General features: G+C 35.8%; 1 protein-coding gene across 2 annotated transcripts in view; it reads right to left on the bottom strand.

Annotated features, from left to right (window-relative positions):
* The window catches only part of LOC123539704 (sorting nexin-17-like), a 41235-nt gene that overhangs the window by 12431 nt on the left and 12845 nt on the right, over positions 1–15959 (bottom strand). For both annotated transcript variants that reach the window (XM_053526784.1, XM_053526783.1), the window contains exons 4-7: positions 14739–14803; positions 10185–10295; positions 9047–9137; positions 7893–7983 (exon numbers count right to left, since the gene is read on the bottom strand). In XM_053526784.1, coding sequence (XP_053382759.1) covers positions 7893–7983; positions 9047–9137; positions 10185–10295; positions 14739–14803 — 358 coding nt within the window. The remainder of the gene's footprint in view (positions 1–7892; positions 7984–9046; positions 9138–10184; positions 10296–14738; positions 14804–15959) is intronic.

Below are 15959 nucleotides of genomic sequence, written 5' to 3'. Positions count from 1 at the left end.
AGGCTCAAACCTTTGACCTGGAGTTGTGACCTTAACCACCTTAAAGCGACATGGCTGACTCATGGGTTCTGCACATCGTCTTGATGAGGTGATCATTTGACCCAAGTTTCATGATTATCCTTCAAGGGGTTTAGGAGATACAGAGCGGACACGAAATGGGAGCTCAAACCTTTGACCTCGAGTTGTGACATTGACCTTGAACAGACATGGCTGATTCATGGGTTCTGCACATCGTCTTGATGAGGTGATCATTTGACCCAAGTTTCATGAAAATCCTTCAAGGGGTTTAGGAGATACAGAGTGGACACAAAATGTTACGGAAGGATGGAAGACGGAAGGACGGAAACCCGGAAGGACGGACGGAGACCATTCCTATAACCCCCCACCACTCGTGGCGGGGGATTAAAAAGGGGCATAACTAAGTCAAAATTTAAATTAGAGTTATTTGGAGTGTTTGTCCTGGTGTAGACTATTATAGTAAATAACTATTTCAAGTTTTAAGTCAAAAGCTTTGATAGTTACAGCGATATTTGACTTTATCAAAAACTTTCACCAAAAAGTTCAAAGTTAACAAGAGGGCCACTTGATGGCCCTATATCGCTCACCTGTTATCATTGCACTTGAGACAAGAAGGTCCTCAAAAAAAATATCTAAATCCAAAGGACAGGAACAACAAAGGGAAGAAATTTAACCAAAAAGAAGAAAAAAATTCTTACAAGGTATAGATATGTCAAAAAACACCTAAAAATTGGAGGTACCATCCATGTTGTACCACAGAAAAGTGATTACGGTTTTTCCCTATGGCCAATAATAAAAAAGTTACTAAAAATAAGCTATTTATAGTAACGTAAAAGGAAAGTAATTAAAAAAAATAAATATTGTAAGTGAACAAAAGAAGGATCTGCCAAATAAATATGTTGGCATAAATGAAATTTCAGATCAGTATCTTCATTAGTTACGGAGATATACCCATTTTAATTTGAAATAAAGGGAGGTAATTTGACATAAAATCAGTCCATAGTTATCTACCCTGATTGTCTCAGTCCAACTAATAACAATAATGAAATTTCAAATAAGTCCTATAAGTACTTACTGATATAAATCCATTTTGATTACAATCAGGGGAGGTAATCAGATATAAAATAACTCTGGAACCTACAACTGGATCTGATTTGTCATGGAATCCAAGACTTATTGTTGTTGAAGATATTTTGGAAGTTTGTATCAAATAAAACCATAAATGAAGTCTCTATATGGCTGCAAAAGCCAAAATAGCCGATTCTGGACCTTTAAGGGGCCATAACTCTTGAACCCAAGATGGAATCTGGCCAGTTCAAGAAAGGAAGCAAAATCTTGTGGTGATACAAGTTGTGTGCAAGTTTGGTTAAAATCAAATCATAAATGAAGCTGCTATTGTACAGACAAGGTCGAAATAGCTAATTTTGGCCCTTTCAGGGGCCATAACTCTGGACCCCATTATGGCAACTGGCCGGTTCAAGAAAGGAACCAAGATCTTATGGCGACACAAGTTTTGTGCAAGTTTGATTAAATTCAAATCATAAATGAAGCTGCTATTGTGCAGACAAGGTCAAAATAGCTAATTCTGGCCCTTTCAGGGGCCATAACTCTGGAACCCATAATGGAATCTCGCCAGTTCAAGAAAGGAACCAAGATCTTATGGTGATACAAGTTGTGTGCAAGTTTGGTTAAAATAAAATCATAAATGAAGCTGCTATTGTGCAGACAAGGTCAAAATAGCTAATTCTGGCCCTTTCAGGGGCCATAACTCTTAAACCCATAAAGGGATCTGGCTAGTTCAAGAAAGGAACCAAGATCTTATGGTGACACAAGTTTTGTGCAAGTTTGGTTAAAATCAAATCATAAATGAAGCTGCTATTGTGCAGACAAGGTCAAACTAGCTATTTTTGGCCCTTTCAGGGGCCATAACTCTGGAACCCATAATGGGATCTGGCCAGTTCAAGAAAGGAACCGAGATCTTGTGGTGATACAAGTTGTGTGCAAGTTTGGTTAAAATAAAATCAATAATGAAACCACTATCGTGCAGACAAGAAATTGTTGACGCACGCACGGACGCACGGACTGACGACGGACGACGGACGAAGGGTGATCACAAAAGCTCACCTTGTCACTATGTGACAGGTGAGCTAAAAAGGAGCATAAATATGTCAAAATTAAAATCAGAGTTATGGGGATTGTTCAACCTGGTGAAGTTTCAAGTCAATAGCTCTGATTCTAACAGAGATATCTGACTTTATCAAAATTTTAATCAACAACGTTGCCGACGCCAACACCAATACCAGTGCTTGGGCAAGTGCAATAGCTCTACATTTTGTTGAAAAGCCAAGCTAACAAGAGCTGTCCGTAAGACAGCGCGCTCGACTTTTCTCAGTGCTTGACTCTGAATTAGAGCTTTGCCAGTAAAACAATCCTAGTTAAAAAGGGACATAATTCTGTCAAAATTCAAATCAGAGTTATGGGAATTGTGTCTCCTGGTGTAGACTTTGATAGTAAATAATTTTTTTGAGTTTCAAGTCAAAAGCTTTAATAGTAACAGAGATACAGTCAATATTGTGGATGCAACCATGTGTCCTCAACAACCATTTGTCTTTAACGACCGCTTTGAATTCCCCCCGAACAATTTTACTATTAAAATATTTGTGCTAAACGACTTTTGTCTAACGCGTCCAGCGACCGCTAATTTTCGGCAAAATTGACTCTTTTTTGGTTAAGCGACCGCTAAAATTTAACTATGTCCATATTAAATCATCTTTACATCAAACACTGCCGCCTACTAATTATGAGAACGTGTTGACACTTAATTATCGATTGCAAAAGGTGAGAAATGTAAGTAACATCTGATGGGATCCTGCAATCACTGCATAATTATTAGCGAGAGACCGATATGATCAATCATATTTGTCGTTGTTTTTAAGATCCGCCCATTTTTTCCAATAATAACTTGACCTTGATATATAAAGAAAATCGCATATTGTGTTATACATGTATTGTAAGTTATCCTATGTGTAATTGATTGATCTTGAATATGTCTAAACGGAAAGTGTTAACGCTGGATGATAGAGCTCGTGTGTTGGAATTAAGTAAGAACAAAAGTGCTCGTAAATTGGCTGAAGAAATGGGCGTAGGAAAAACCCAGATCCAAAACATTCTGAAACGGAAAGCAGAAGTGTTGGAGGATATTGAAAACAATGTTTCAGGTGATCCTCCTGCGAGGAGTGTAACTGTTCACGAGGATGTAAACAATTTGGTATATGAGTGGTTTAAGGACGTGACTGCTAGGAGAATGCCCGTGTCTGGGCCTATCTTGTGCACTCAAGCTCTTAAGTTCGCGAGTGATCTTGGGGACATTAACTTTAAGGCAACGACGGGATGGCTTGCTTCGTTCTTGAGACGTATAACATTGTGTGAAATTCAGCTGATTTTATCAAAGTAAAACACACACTTTATTACACTTAAAGTTTTTTTGATGTATGTTAATATTTCATGCATATGTTAATCTTTATTCTGAAACACTTGCATAAAATGAAGAGAATTTCAAACTATTAAATTGATATGAATAACATGTATTTTATCTGCATCATTACCCAATGTGTCTCTTACTTACACCACGTGAAAACCATGTGAAAACTTAAGTCCAATATATTATGCCAAAGGGGTAAGTTCACTAACCCTACTATTTTGCCCTGTAATTTCAAATATATTAAATACTTAAAAAAATATCATTTACGTCTTCTTTCAAATAGACTGACCTTACAGCTTCTAAAAAACATCAATAGATCAGTTCTATCCACAGTATGTGAATATTTACATCGCTTCAATCCAACCCTAGTTTCGCCAAAAAACCTGAATTTTCGCTATTTTTCAGTGTTCAGGTGAATAATTCAGTACCAGCGCATCCGTGTACCAAACAAATATTTGTATCAGTGAAAGGTTAGTTAAATACCAACAAAATGGTGTATGTATAAGTTTGGTACACACATGCGCTGATGCCGACATTTGATAAAATACGTTTCCAGGTGGAAAAATATCTATACCCCACCCACCTGACTTATTATAAGCTCACCCGTAAAACATGTTCGTTTACCAGTGAAACAGTTGTCATTAAATGCCTGGTAGTTTTTAAACGTAAACATCCTTTCTTTTTAAAAGTTGAACCCATAAATATATATTTTTAAGAACTCGAATGAAAAATATTATAAGAGCCTGTCACGGACGTAGATCTACAGACACGATATAAATTCAAGCTTTTAAGCATGCATTTTCGTTTGGTTATAGAACATTTTGTTTACAATTACATGAAAGTTTTAACACAGGAACGTTTCTGGTGACGCGAAAATTTAACGCCAACACGTAATTTTCTATAAGCACGCGGTCATTACCGAAGGAGCATCATTGAAGGCACGTGCAGTTTTCCCGCCAAAATATAAAGAAGAAACGTCTGCTTCCGGTTCTATCAAGAAGGCCCGATATTTACGCATATTCATTCTTTTATTATTCACGTTTCCATCTTAACGTTCACATATGTAGGTGTGTTCAACCAAACATAAGGAAAATCTTCCGAACAATGTACGAAAATGTGTAATATCTATCTAGCAGTTTCTACTGAAATATGGTTTCGGAAGAATTATGTCGAGTCATTAAAACATACACGTATCATGCCCCGACGCCGACAAGACTTGTCATTTCTTTGGACATGATTTAAGGAAATTTTGTCAACAGTTTTTAGAATAATGATTTCACACATTACATGTTTTAGTAAACTTGTTTTAAAGGCACTGCCATCAGTATCGTACAACAACAACATAAAAAAAAAAAATAGATATCAGAAAAGAATTGCTATATTTCTTAAGGTTTTAAAACTTAGATACTGACAGATTATGTTATAGAAACACCTAAGAATTAATTGTTTTTGCGATTTCTTCCATTCAAAATATCGGTATAGTGTTGGTAAACTGCCTTTATATTTATTTAACGACCGTTACGCGCATATTCCTCAGTGGTGTATTGGTCAGGACCGCAGGAAAATTTTTATTGCCGCGGCGGCCCGGGTTTGATTCCCAACTCGAGCATGTACTCTCTCTCTCTCCCTCTCCCTCTCCCTCTCTCTCTCTCTCTCTCTCTCTCTTGATTTGGCATTTAAGACAGATTAGAAACAATATCTCGTGTTCTAATGTTCAAAATATAAGTAAACTTTAAGCGAAAATCTGCAGGTCAGTGCCTTTAAATGGCTAAACGCTAAAGTACCAACTCGTGATCTTTTTGTCCACATACTGTTTAACGTATAATGGAAATAATTAAGAATGGTAATGTTTAGGAAAAGACATGACATATTACGCAAGTCACATTTGTTTTACTACCACGTAAAATAAGTTCTAAAAAAGTTTTCTTTTTACGATGCTGGCTTTGTCATTAATACTTTAAACTGCAAGAGTGCACTTATTTATGATAGGTCTGTCTATCATTTGCATCAATCTGTGGGCAAAATATGAACACGGGGCTTTTGTCTTTTATCATGCTCAACATAAGTCATGTAAGTATTTTAAAGAAATTGATGTTCACTATTTTTATAGTTTAACTTTGCAGTGAATTAACTAAACAATTCGACAGAAAAACAGATAAACCGCACGTGCAACAGTTTAAATAGTTCAATTACATGTAAGGCCGCATATAACAATAAAGAAAACATTTGCGTAATACTGCAGTAAATATGATTGTGTGCGACATTAGTGACTTCCCATAATTATAAACGAGAATTACTGTAATATTATGATGTTGGTTTTCTCAGCGACTTACACATTTTCTTGTAAAAAAGGTTTCCAAATCGGCTAGTGCTTCACAAATATATTGAAATACCCGAGGCAAATATGTCCTAATATGGATGATGACGATATGTTATTTACGTCGGCATCGGGTAATGAAATCGGTACCATTGATTTATTAACATACGATTTTGTGTGGAATCTGTTCGTCCGTTTAAAATATTTGTACGAGCATGAAAAAATTCGACTGATCTTCATGCATTTTTTTTTACTCAATTCACGCATGTTTTCGTTTCGGCCTGTCTCGATTTCATTTAGCTTCATTCTATTTCTTTTCACGGCGTATGAGAAACAGCCGTAACTGGTGGCATAACAAACGTCACGTGCTTGTCAGAATACACGAGTGTGAATGAAAGGCGGGAAAAAGGGAATTATCAATCGGTCTTCACGGATTTTATTGAATTCTACACAAGTGCGAGATATCGTACATAATCGGTGACACGATTCTATTACGTCAGGAAATGTTGATGGGCAAACTTCCGGCGATTAAGGACACTGACTGTAAATTCAACGGGAACTAGACAGAAAAATGAAATATTTAATGAACAGAAATAAAAAAAAAGATAATATTTTTAGATCAGTGATGTCAAAATTGCGTTCCGTGTATCGCGGTCAGTAAAGTAGCGACTTCTAGTTAATAAAAAGGAAAATATCCGTAAGTAATTAAGAGAGGTGATCAAACACCCACCCACCCATATTTTTAATATTTTTACAATCAACCCACCACCCATAAAGACGATTTTTCTGAGGACCACCACCCATAATTATGATTTTCTGATGGACCCCACCACCCGTCAATAAAAAATTCGATTGCCGTCCGACACCCCCATACAGTTAATTTTGGAATCGCCCTAATTTCATTTAAAATGTAAATAAGTATAAAAAATATCTTACAATATGTCATAAAATGTATACCCCAATAACGAACACCATATAAAAACGCACACAAATTGTTTTTCCGTCAGACGACTGCTATAGGTAAGGCCAATTAGAAATATATATTAGTTTTACACGTGTGACTGGTTGGTAGTCCATGTGGCTCAGTGGTAGAGCGCTCGCTTTACGTACTGAAGGTCCCAGGGTTGAGAAAAACGTGTAATTTAGCTCTAAGTGAAATATTCAATGATACTGACATTGTTGTTACCATGACAACATCAATTATTTGACTGTCTGCTATTTTACAAATTATTCTGATAATTATTTCTTGACAAGTTATAGTCTGCTTAATTTTGTATATAGCATCTACTGTTGTCATATTGAGGACTAAAACAATGTTTTGTCTCAAATATGCATGGTTACCATAGCAACACAGCCTAAGATAGGATGGAAATCGAAGCAACTTGCAATTCATCATTGTTGTGTTGTTAATGTTTATAACAGCATTGTTTGTTGTTTAGTAAAACATTATTAAATGCCAATTTTGCAGTGAAAACGGATTTTAAGGTAGTTAGCATTGTTGCCATAACAACCATTATGATGTCTTTCAGCTGGAAATGAGTCAGGTATTTGGACAGAATATATATTGCTCTATCACATGTGTGTAGTTTATCTGTTTCTGAGATTGGGCAAATTTTGACCATTAGTGAACTTACCCCTTTCTGTACTTTGTCCTAAGAGACCGTTGTCTTAAGAGACCACTTTTTGCCTGTCCCTTGGGTGGTCTCTTACCACAAGATTGACTGTATTTGACTTTATCAAAAACTTTAACCAAAAATTCTAAGTTAAGAAGGAGCATAATTCTGTGCAGTCTGGTCAGTATCTATGCTGTTTCAAAGCCTATTGCAGAGAAATTGTTAGCGAACAGCATGGATCCTGACCATCTGTGCATCCATGCAGTTTGGTCAGGATCCATGCTGTTTGCTTTCAAAGCCTATTGCAAATAGAGAAACTGTTAGCAAACAGCATGGATCCTGACCAGACTTCACGGATGTGCACACTGAACTGGATCCATGCTAGTCACAGTGCCACTATGTTGATTTTCTCATGGAACTGGTCAATTATAAAGAGGCAACTGTATTTAGATTATTATCTTACCATTTTCTGAGCACTATTCTATGAACACCTTTCAGATTAGCTGATTTTAATGATATTGAAGGTGACTCAAAATCTTGCAACTTTCTCACAACTGAAATACATAAATACAGAATATGTCATTGCCATTGTCAAGTTCCAAAGAGTAGTGTTTTATGCCATACAGTAATTTAACCTCAGCACCCATCAGCAATGAGGCTTATTTTAACTACTGCAATAATACAAATGTTGCTGGAATGACTTTTGCAACGCTACTAATACTACTGCAATGACTCATGCCATACTACCATATATTTCCTTCTTTTTGCTACTGATGGCTTTACATTTTGCAAACAGGGGGCATTTATTTAAATTATAAACAAGGCCTATGACAGGTTTTTCGTCTAATTTATCACAGTTTAGAGTTTAAATGTGCTGGAATTGAACCACAAGGACATTACCATGAGTGGTTTAATATAAATATATCGTAAGCATCTGAACAATGAACCCTGGAAAATTAGGCGACAAACCCATACAAGGCATTGACTGTTTTCATTCTTACATGTCCAAAAAAATATTTTGGTAAAAATTATGCTGGGCTTTACATATTCGAGTAGTTATGAACTAGATGTCACGCAGCAATTTGATGTCACACTGCTCTCTTACAACTCTGCACGACGACCCAGACCTTGACTTTCTTTTTTGTTTAACTGGCAATCAAATCCAGACATGTATGAATAAGTTATACAGCTCCCTCTCCTTCCCAACATCCTACCCCCACCCCCATTGTTTTTCTACACTAAAGTCTTGTTTAAAAATTACTGAATATCATTATATCAACCCAACTTACAACGAATGAAGTTTAACAATTCCAGCACAACCATAACGCTGGTATTCACTTATCTAAATCAACTTTCCCCTCCAATCCTCAACCCTAAAAAAAAATTCTTGGAAAATATGAGTGACCTTTATTATGCAGAGGGCTTTAATTAGGGAAAATATGACATTAATATCATTGGAACAACTATTGTGATATGCAAAATTTGAGCAGTATGAAAAGAATTGATGAATAACGAAAAAAAAGAAATATGTTTGAGTACTGCGATTTGGCATGTTTAAGTCTAATGTTCAGACCTTTGGTGAATACATACTCATGCACAGACTCAAGCAAGACTTACTTGAAGTTTCTGAATCATCCTCCTTTCTTACTAGGTAGAGACCAAAATAATAAACAAAGTCATCTGGAAGATCTATCTGAGACGCTACAGTCTGTAACAGAACAAAAATACTATTGTTCAACTTTCACCCTGTTTAATTTCTAAAATGAACTGGTCCATCGTTCAATTTGGGCAATACAATTTACGGATGTGCAGGCTGATCTTGGTCTGCACTGGTCACAAATGCGGAATCTCTTGCCAACTGCAGGTTAAAGATCAAGACGAAAAACATATTTTTGCCCCTTTCTTTAACTTCAGGGTTTTTTTTTAAATGAAAATTTGGCATTAAAATTCTCACTTAAGAGGGTGGTATATGTGTATCTTAATGAATCGCAGGTATGTTTAAACTATTTTAAGAAATCAGAGAGAAATCATTTTAATGAACAAAATCTTGCTATGTATCATTTGGTCAAGAAAAGGACAGCTGTCGTCTAATGGTGGCTGTCTGATTAGGAGGTAACTGGTTCAAAGCCAAATGAGTTAGAATGTGGCCCTCCTCAAGCGACACAGACATAGTACAAGTACTTTCAATTTGTCAGAAAACAAAAGCATTGCCTTGCGGGTGCAGATGCTCATCTGATTTTTTTGTCTCAGTATAATAGAAATATTATAGTTTGATCTGTGCTATTTCAACATTAAATTCTGCTTTGCTTGAAGAAAACAAGAACAATGTCAACACTGCATGACACACTTTACGAAGCTCGATTTACAATGTATATAGGTACAGTTATATAAAAGCTGACAATATGTATGTCATGTCCACTTAGTGTCAATGGTGTATACCAAAGTTCATTTCAAATGGATGAAAACTGTAGCAGGAGTTAGAGACACAAGAAACTGACTGACAGACAGATAGAACTATATTTGTCTCCCAGGTTTTTGAACCTGGAGGCATGAAGATATGAAAATCCATTTCTGCTAACACTTACTGAATTACCTGCTGGTCAATAGTCAAAAATATTGACCCTCAGTAATTTGGACCTCAGGCAGTACCTTTACTACCGACCAGCAAATTAAATAAATGTATAAGGATAAAAATTACTGTTCAACATTGGTTGAAATTTTGTGATCCAAATATGTAAGTATTTATAAAGAGTACCTCTAGCACATCTTCTGTCTGATCTGTGGAGATGATATTCACTGAGATCTTGTGACCATTCATTAAATAAACATCAAGACTAACATTCTCTGGCTGCTCCTTCTGTGTCTCCTGAAAAACCAGTAGATCAATATGTGAAAGATTGGCATTCTTGGACAAATACAGATTTTTTGAACTGGTGAAAAAAATGAAACTGGTATTAAATATCCGACCAAGAAAGTGATAGTAAATAATATTAGCTACATGAGCACTATGCAAGGAAAATGGAACACAAACTAAATCCCCCGACCACATTATCTCTCAAATTTGTTTTACACAGAATTATCCCCAAATCAGTATTTACAGACACAACATCAAACATATAAAATATAATAGGCCTACTAAATCATAGAAAATACTACAGATATGGGATATCATACATCAGACAATAAAATGGCCATAGGATTGGGTAGTAGGGGGATATAATAGAAATAAATAAAGAATTTACATGAACTCCAAGAAATGATTACCACAAGCTTTAAAACTGAATGCCATGTGAATTCATGCAGTTCATGTTTAAAGGGTGTTCTTATTTATATTTCAATAAACTTCACTGTCAGAAGTGTCAAAGTAGTTTCAGCTTAAGGTAGTTCTGCACGTTACGATCGAAATTTTTTCTACAATGTAGAATTTGATTAAACTCTGATTTTTCAAAACTTCAGAATATACTAAGAAAATTCAGCAAATAAAAAAGATAGGGTCGTGTGCTTGATTTCGACCTCATGCAAGTTTTCGTAATGGAAGTCTATGGGGAAATCGCAACTTTCATAACATTTTCGCGAATAGAAATTTTTCTTCAATGTAGATTTTAATGAAACTTCTCACAGTTGTAAATAAATATATGGCCTATAATATGATGAAATAAAATATATAGGTCCGTGTGCTTATTTTTGAGATATTTGGCTATGATTAAAGTGAACCGCCTATTTTAAGCTAATTTTAAGACATTATTTTGAGTTATTTAAGTGTCAGATGTTTTAATATCATATTTTAACTTTATAAAGATAGTAACAGTGCCATTTTAATAAATTTACTCACTGGTTGCCATTAATTTATAAAATGATTTTCGTTTCCGTACGCCGAATCCAGGCAATATTCTACGTTTTCCGGATAAATGACGTTACGCCATTACTTCCGGTTTATCAAACGTGCAGAACTACCTTAAGTGATTGCAAAAATATTAGTTTCAATATCAGTGAATACACAAATGATATAAGTCCAAAGGACACAGGCGCTTCCACAAACAGTAACTATAGCGTCATATATTTCTTGATGTTATTAAATTTTAGATGGTAACTTATATGCATATGAGGAATCTCAACTTTTATGTAATACATTTGATCAGATTGCTTGTTTGCAGTGTTTCTTCAATAAATCATAATCTGTGTCATTTAACGATAATATTTCATGATTTTAAATTGCGTGTCTGCGTGTGTTGTTTACAAACACAACAACTTATGCATTCAATAACATATTTAATGCGATTCATTTTAGTTTAACTAACCTTTTGCTCACTCTTAAAATTTTAATGAGCCCAAATTTGTTCAACATCCTGATGTCAGAGGCTAGTGGGTAGGTAATGCTGTAGGTTGTGACCTTGACCTTTGACTAAATGACCTCACAACTATACGAGTCATCTACTGACTACAGGCACCCATCATACGAAGACTGACAGCCAAAGCATTCCTTAATTATTGAGCAGAAACAGGTTCCAGTTTAGACCAAGATGTAACCTTGGCCTTTCACCTACTGATCCCCAAAACAATTGGGGTCATTTACAGACCAAAATCAAATTTAAGTTAACTGACTGTAGACTGAAATGTGCAGAAACTGTTTTCAGTCTTAAAGTTACTCTGACCTATGACCTGCATAACCTAAAAACAATAGTCATCTACTGACCATTGGCAATCATCCTATGAAGGATGCAGCTGTAGGATAAAGCCTAGTGGAAACTGGTCACTGTAACCTTGACCTTTGACATTCTGATCCCGAAAGCAACAGGGGTGACATTCACTTACCACAGGCAAGTATCCTATGAAGTTTAACTATTGTGAGATCAAGCATTCTCTAGTAACTGTTACTGACTGGAAACCATAAGGTCTAAAGATGGACAGACTGACAGACAATGAGCAAAACAATCTATTCAAGCTTCTTGCAAATAGGGGTATAAATACACATATGGGTTTTACACCAACTCTTACCCAAAAACAAGAGGGCCATGAAGGCCCTGTATAACTCACCTGACCTATTGACCTAAAGATTATCAAGATTAACATTCTGACCAAGTTTCATTAAGATATGATCATAAATGTGGCCTCTAAAGTGTTAAATAGCTTTTCCTTTGATTTGACCCAGTGGCCTAGTTTTTGAAACCACATGACCCAGATTCGACCCTGATCTAAAGATCATCAAGAGTAACATTCTGACTAAGTTTCATGAAGATATAATCATAAATGTGGCCTCTAGAGTGTTAACAAGCTTTTCCTTGATTTGACCTAGTGACCTAGTTTATGACCCCACCTGACCCAGATTTGAATTTGACCTATAGATCATCAAGATTAACACTCTAAGTTTCATGAAGATATAGTCATAAATATGGCCTCTACAGTGTTACCAAGCTTTTCCTTTGATTTGACCTGGTGACCTAGTTTTTGATCCCAGATGAACCAATATCAAACTCGTCCAAGACTTTATTGAGGGTAACATTCTGACCAAGTTTCATTAAGATTGGGCCAAAATTGTGACCTCTAGAGTGTTAACAAGTTTTTCCTTTGATTTAACCTGGTGACCTAGTTTTTGACCCCAGATGACCCAATATCAAACTCATCCAAGATTTTACTGAGGGTAACATTCTGACCAAGTTTCATTAAAATTGGTTCAAAATTGTGACCTCTAGAGTGTTAACAAGCTTTTCCTTTAATTTGACCTGGTGACCTAGTTTTTGACCCTAGATGACCCAATATCAACTCGTCTAAGATTTTATTGAGGGTAACATTCTGACCAAGTTTCATTAAGATTGGGCCAAAATGTGACCTCTAGAGTGTAACAAGTTTTTCCTTTGATCTGACCTGGTGACTTAGTTTTTGACCCCAGATGACCCAATATCGAACTTGTCCAAGATTTTATTGAGGATAACATTCTGAATAAGTTTCATTAAAATTGGTCCAAAATTGTGACCTCTAGGGTGTTAACAAGCTTTTCCTTTGATTTTACCTGGTGACCTAGTTTTTGACCCCAGATGACCCAATATGAAACTCGTCCAAGATTTTATTGAGGGTAACATTCTGACCAAGTTTCAATAAAATTGGGCCCAAATTGTGACCTCAGGAGTGTTAACAAGCTTTTCCTTTGATTTGACCTGGTGACCTAGTTTTTGATACCAGATGACCCAATATCAAACTCGTTCAAAAGTTTACTGAGGGTAACATTCTGACCAAGTTTCATTAAGACTGGGCCAAAATTGTGACCTCTAGAGTGTAAACAGTCAAATTGTTGACGACGGACGACGGATGACTGACAGACGGACGACGGACACAGGGCGATCATAAAAGCTCACCTCTGAGCACACTTCGTGCTCAGGTGAGCTAACAAGATGACCCATATTCAAACTTTAACTAGATTTTATCAAGGCAATCGTTCTGACCAAGTTTCATAAAGTTCAGTTGAAAAATACAGTCTCTATCTCATACACCAGGTTTTTATTTGATTTTACCTAGTGACCTACTTTTTGACCCCAGATGACCCATATTCAAACTTGACCTAGATTTCACCAAGGCAATCATTCTGACAAAATTTCATGAAAATCAATTGGTAAAATACAGTCGCTATGGCATACTCAAGATTTTTCTATAATTTGACCTAGTGACCTAGTTTTTGACCTCAGATGACCCATATTCAAACTTGACCTAAATTTTATTAAGGCAATCATTCTGACCAAATTTCATGAAAGTCAATAGAAAAATAGTCTCTATCGCATACACAAGATTTTTCTATAATTTGACCTAGTGACCTAGTTTTGAATTCGACCTAGATTTCATCAAGGCAATCATTCTGACTAAATTTCATGAAAATTAATTGGAAAAATACAGTCTCTATTGCATACACAAGGTTTTTCTATAATTTGACTTAGTGACCTAGGTTTTGACCTCAGATAACCCATATTCAAACTCAATCTAGACTTTATCAAGGCAATCATTCTGACAAAATTTCATGAAGATCAGATGAAAAATACAGCCTCTATCGCATACACAAGGTTTTTCTACAATTTGACCTAGTGACCTAGTTTTTGACCCCAGATGACCCATTTTCAGACTTGGCCTAGATTTCATCAAGGTTATCTCTCTGACCAAAATTCATGAAGATCAATTGAAAAATACAGCCTCTACCGCATACACAAGCTAAATGTTGACAGACAGACAGACAGACAGATGCCGGACATCAAGCGATCAGAAAAACTCAAAAATCTAAATCATACATGCAGAGAAAAGGATGCAATTTTTAAAGATTGATACCCACCTGTTGTGCTGTTAACAAGAAACTGTTGAACACATCACTGTTGGCTATTGCTGCTTCTTGACTCACTGTAAAATAATAGCGGTAACTTTAACTTAAGCTCATCAGTGTGAGATACTGCTACTTCTTTAACTACCGTAATAAAACACTTGAAATCTTGATCTTCACCTTTTAAATTTCTGAAATGGATTGGTCCATCTTTCGGTTTAAGCAATACCATTTATTATTCAAAGGGAGTGTTCAATGAAAATTTACTGACTGAACATCAAACAGTGCAGATCATGATCAGCCTGCACGGATGTCCATGCAGGCAGATCTTGGTCTGCACTGGTCGCTAAGGCAAAACCACTTACTACCAGTAAGCTAAAGTTTAAAGTGACTCGTTCATCCATGTCTGTAGTGAGAAACTGACTAGTGGTACAAACTAACTGATATAATTCTTTTGCATGATATATCCTAACAACTAACCAAATACATTTTTTGTATAATATTATTATTATGCAGGTGGCAGAAAACCGTCACAAGTCATTATTGAAATAATGGAGAAGATTAACATTCTCTTTGTTTTCACCTGTATCTATAACTCTTTTCAGTTTATCATTTTCAGTATCATATATACATTTTGAAATGAACACATCCATCCATCCATCCGTTTAGTCAAACCCCTGCTGGGGACCCAGACTTTGAGCGTCAACTGGCAAGAATGTTAAAAAGTAAAAAGTAGTGGTAAAAAGCAAGAAGGAGAATGGTTACAAACAGGGCAAGTGTATTTAAGGTGAGATGTGCTCAATATGGCTTACAGCCTGACTAAAGACTGGCCTAGGTGAGCTGACATCTGAATTTTTTTTATATAAAAAGTTTCACCCAATCTGAGGGCAAGTAAAAATTCTTTTTAGTTTACACTTATTTTAACCTTTTACAGGCAACTAAAGTGTTTTTCTGGATTTCAAAACATTTCAGTTTATTATTGGATGAATGTCCACTGAGCCCCTTACTAAAACTTGCATCCTTACCTTTTGTCTCAACAGACCTCAAAATTTAAACTATTATCTGATGATAATTTGGAATAATTATTAATTCTGTAAACCTAGCTAGAAATGGACTGATTATTTATATTTCTTCCATTGTGACATACAAAAAGCTTTATTTTTCAGTACAATCATCTTACACTTGTAAACGTTACTTTTAAATATATAAAATAATTCAAGTTTCTTTTAGTAAAAA

The sequence above is a fragment of the Mercenaria mercenaria genome, chromosome 16 (genome assembly GCF_021730395.1).
Source record: "Mercenaria mercenaria strain notata chromosome 16, MADL_Memer_1, whole genome shotgun sequence".
NCBI lineage: Eukaryota > Metazoa > Mollusca > Bivalvia > Venerida > Veneridae > Mercenaria > Mercenaria mercenaria.
This window is presented reverse-complemented; position numbering and strand designations above follow the sequence as displayed.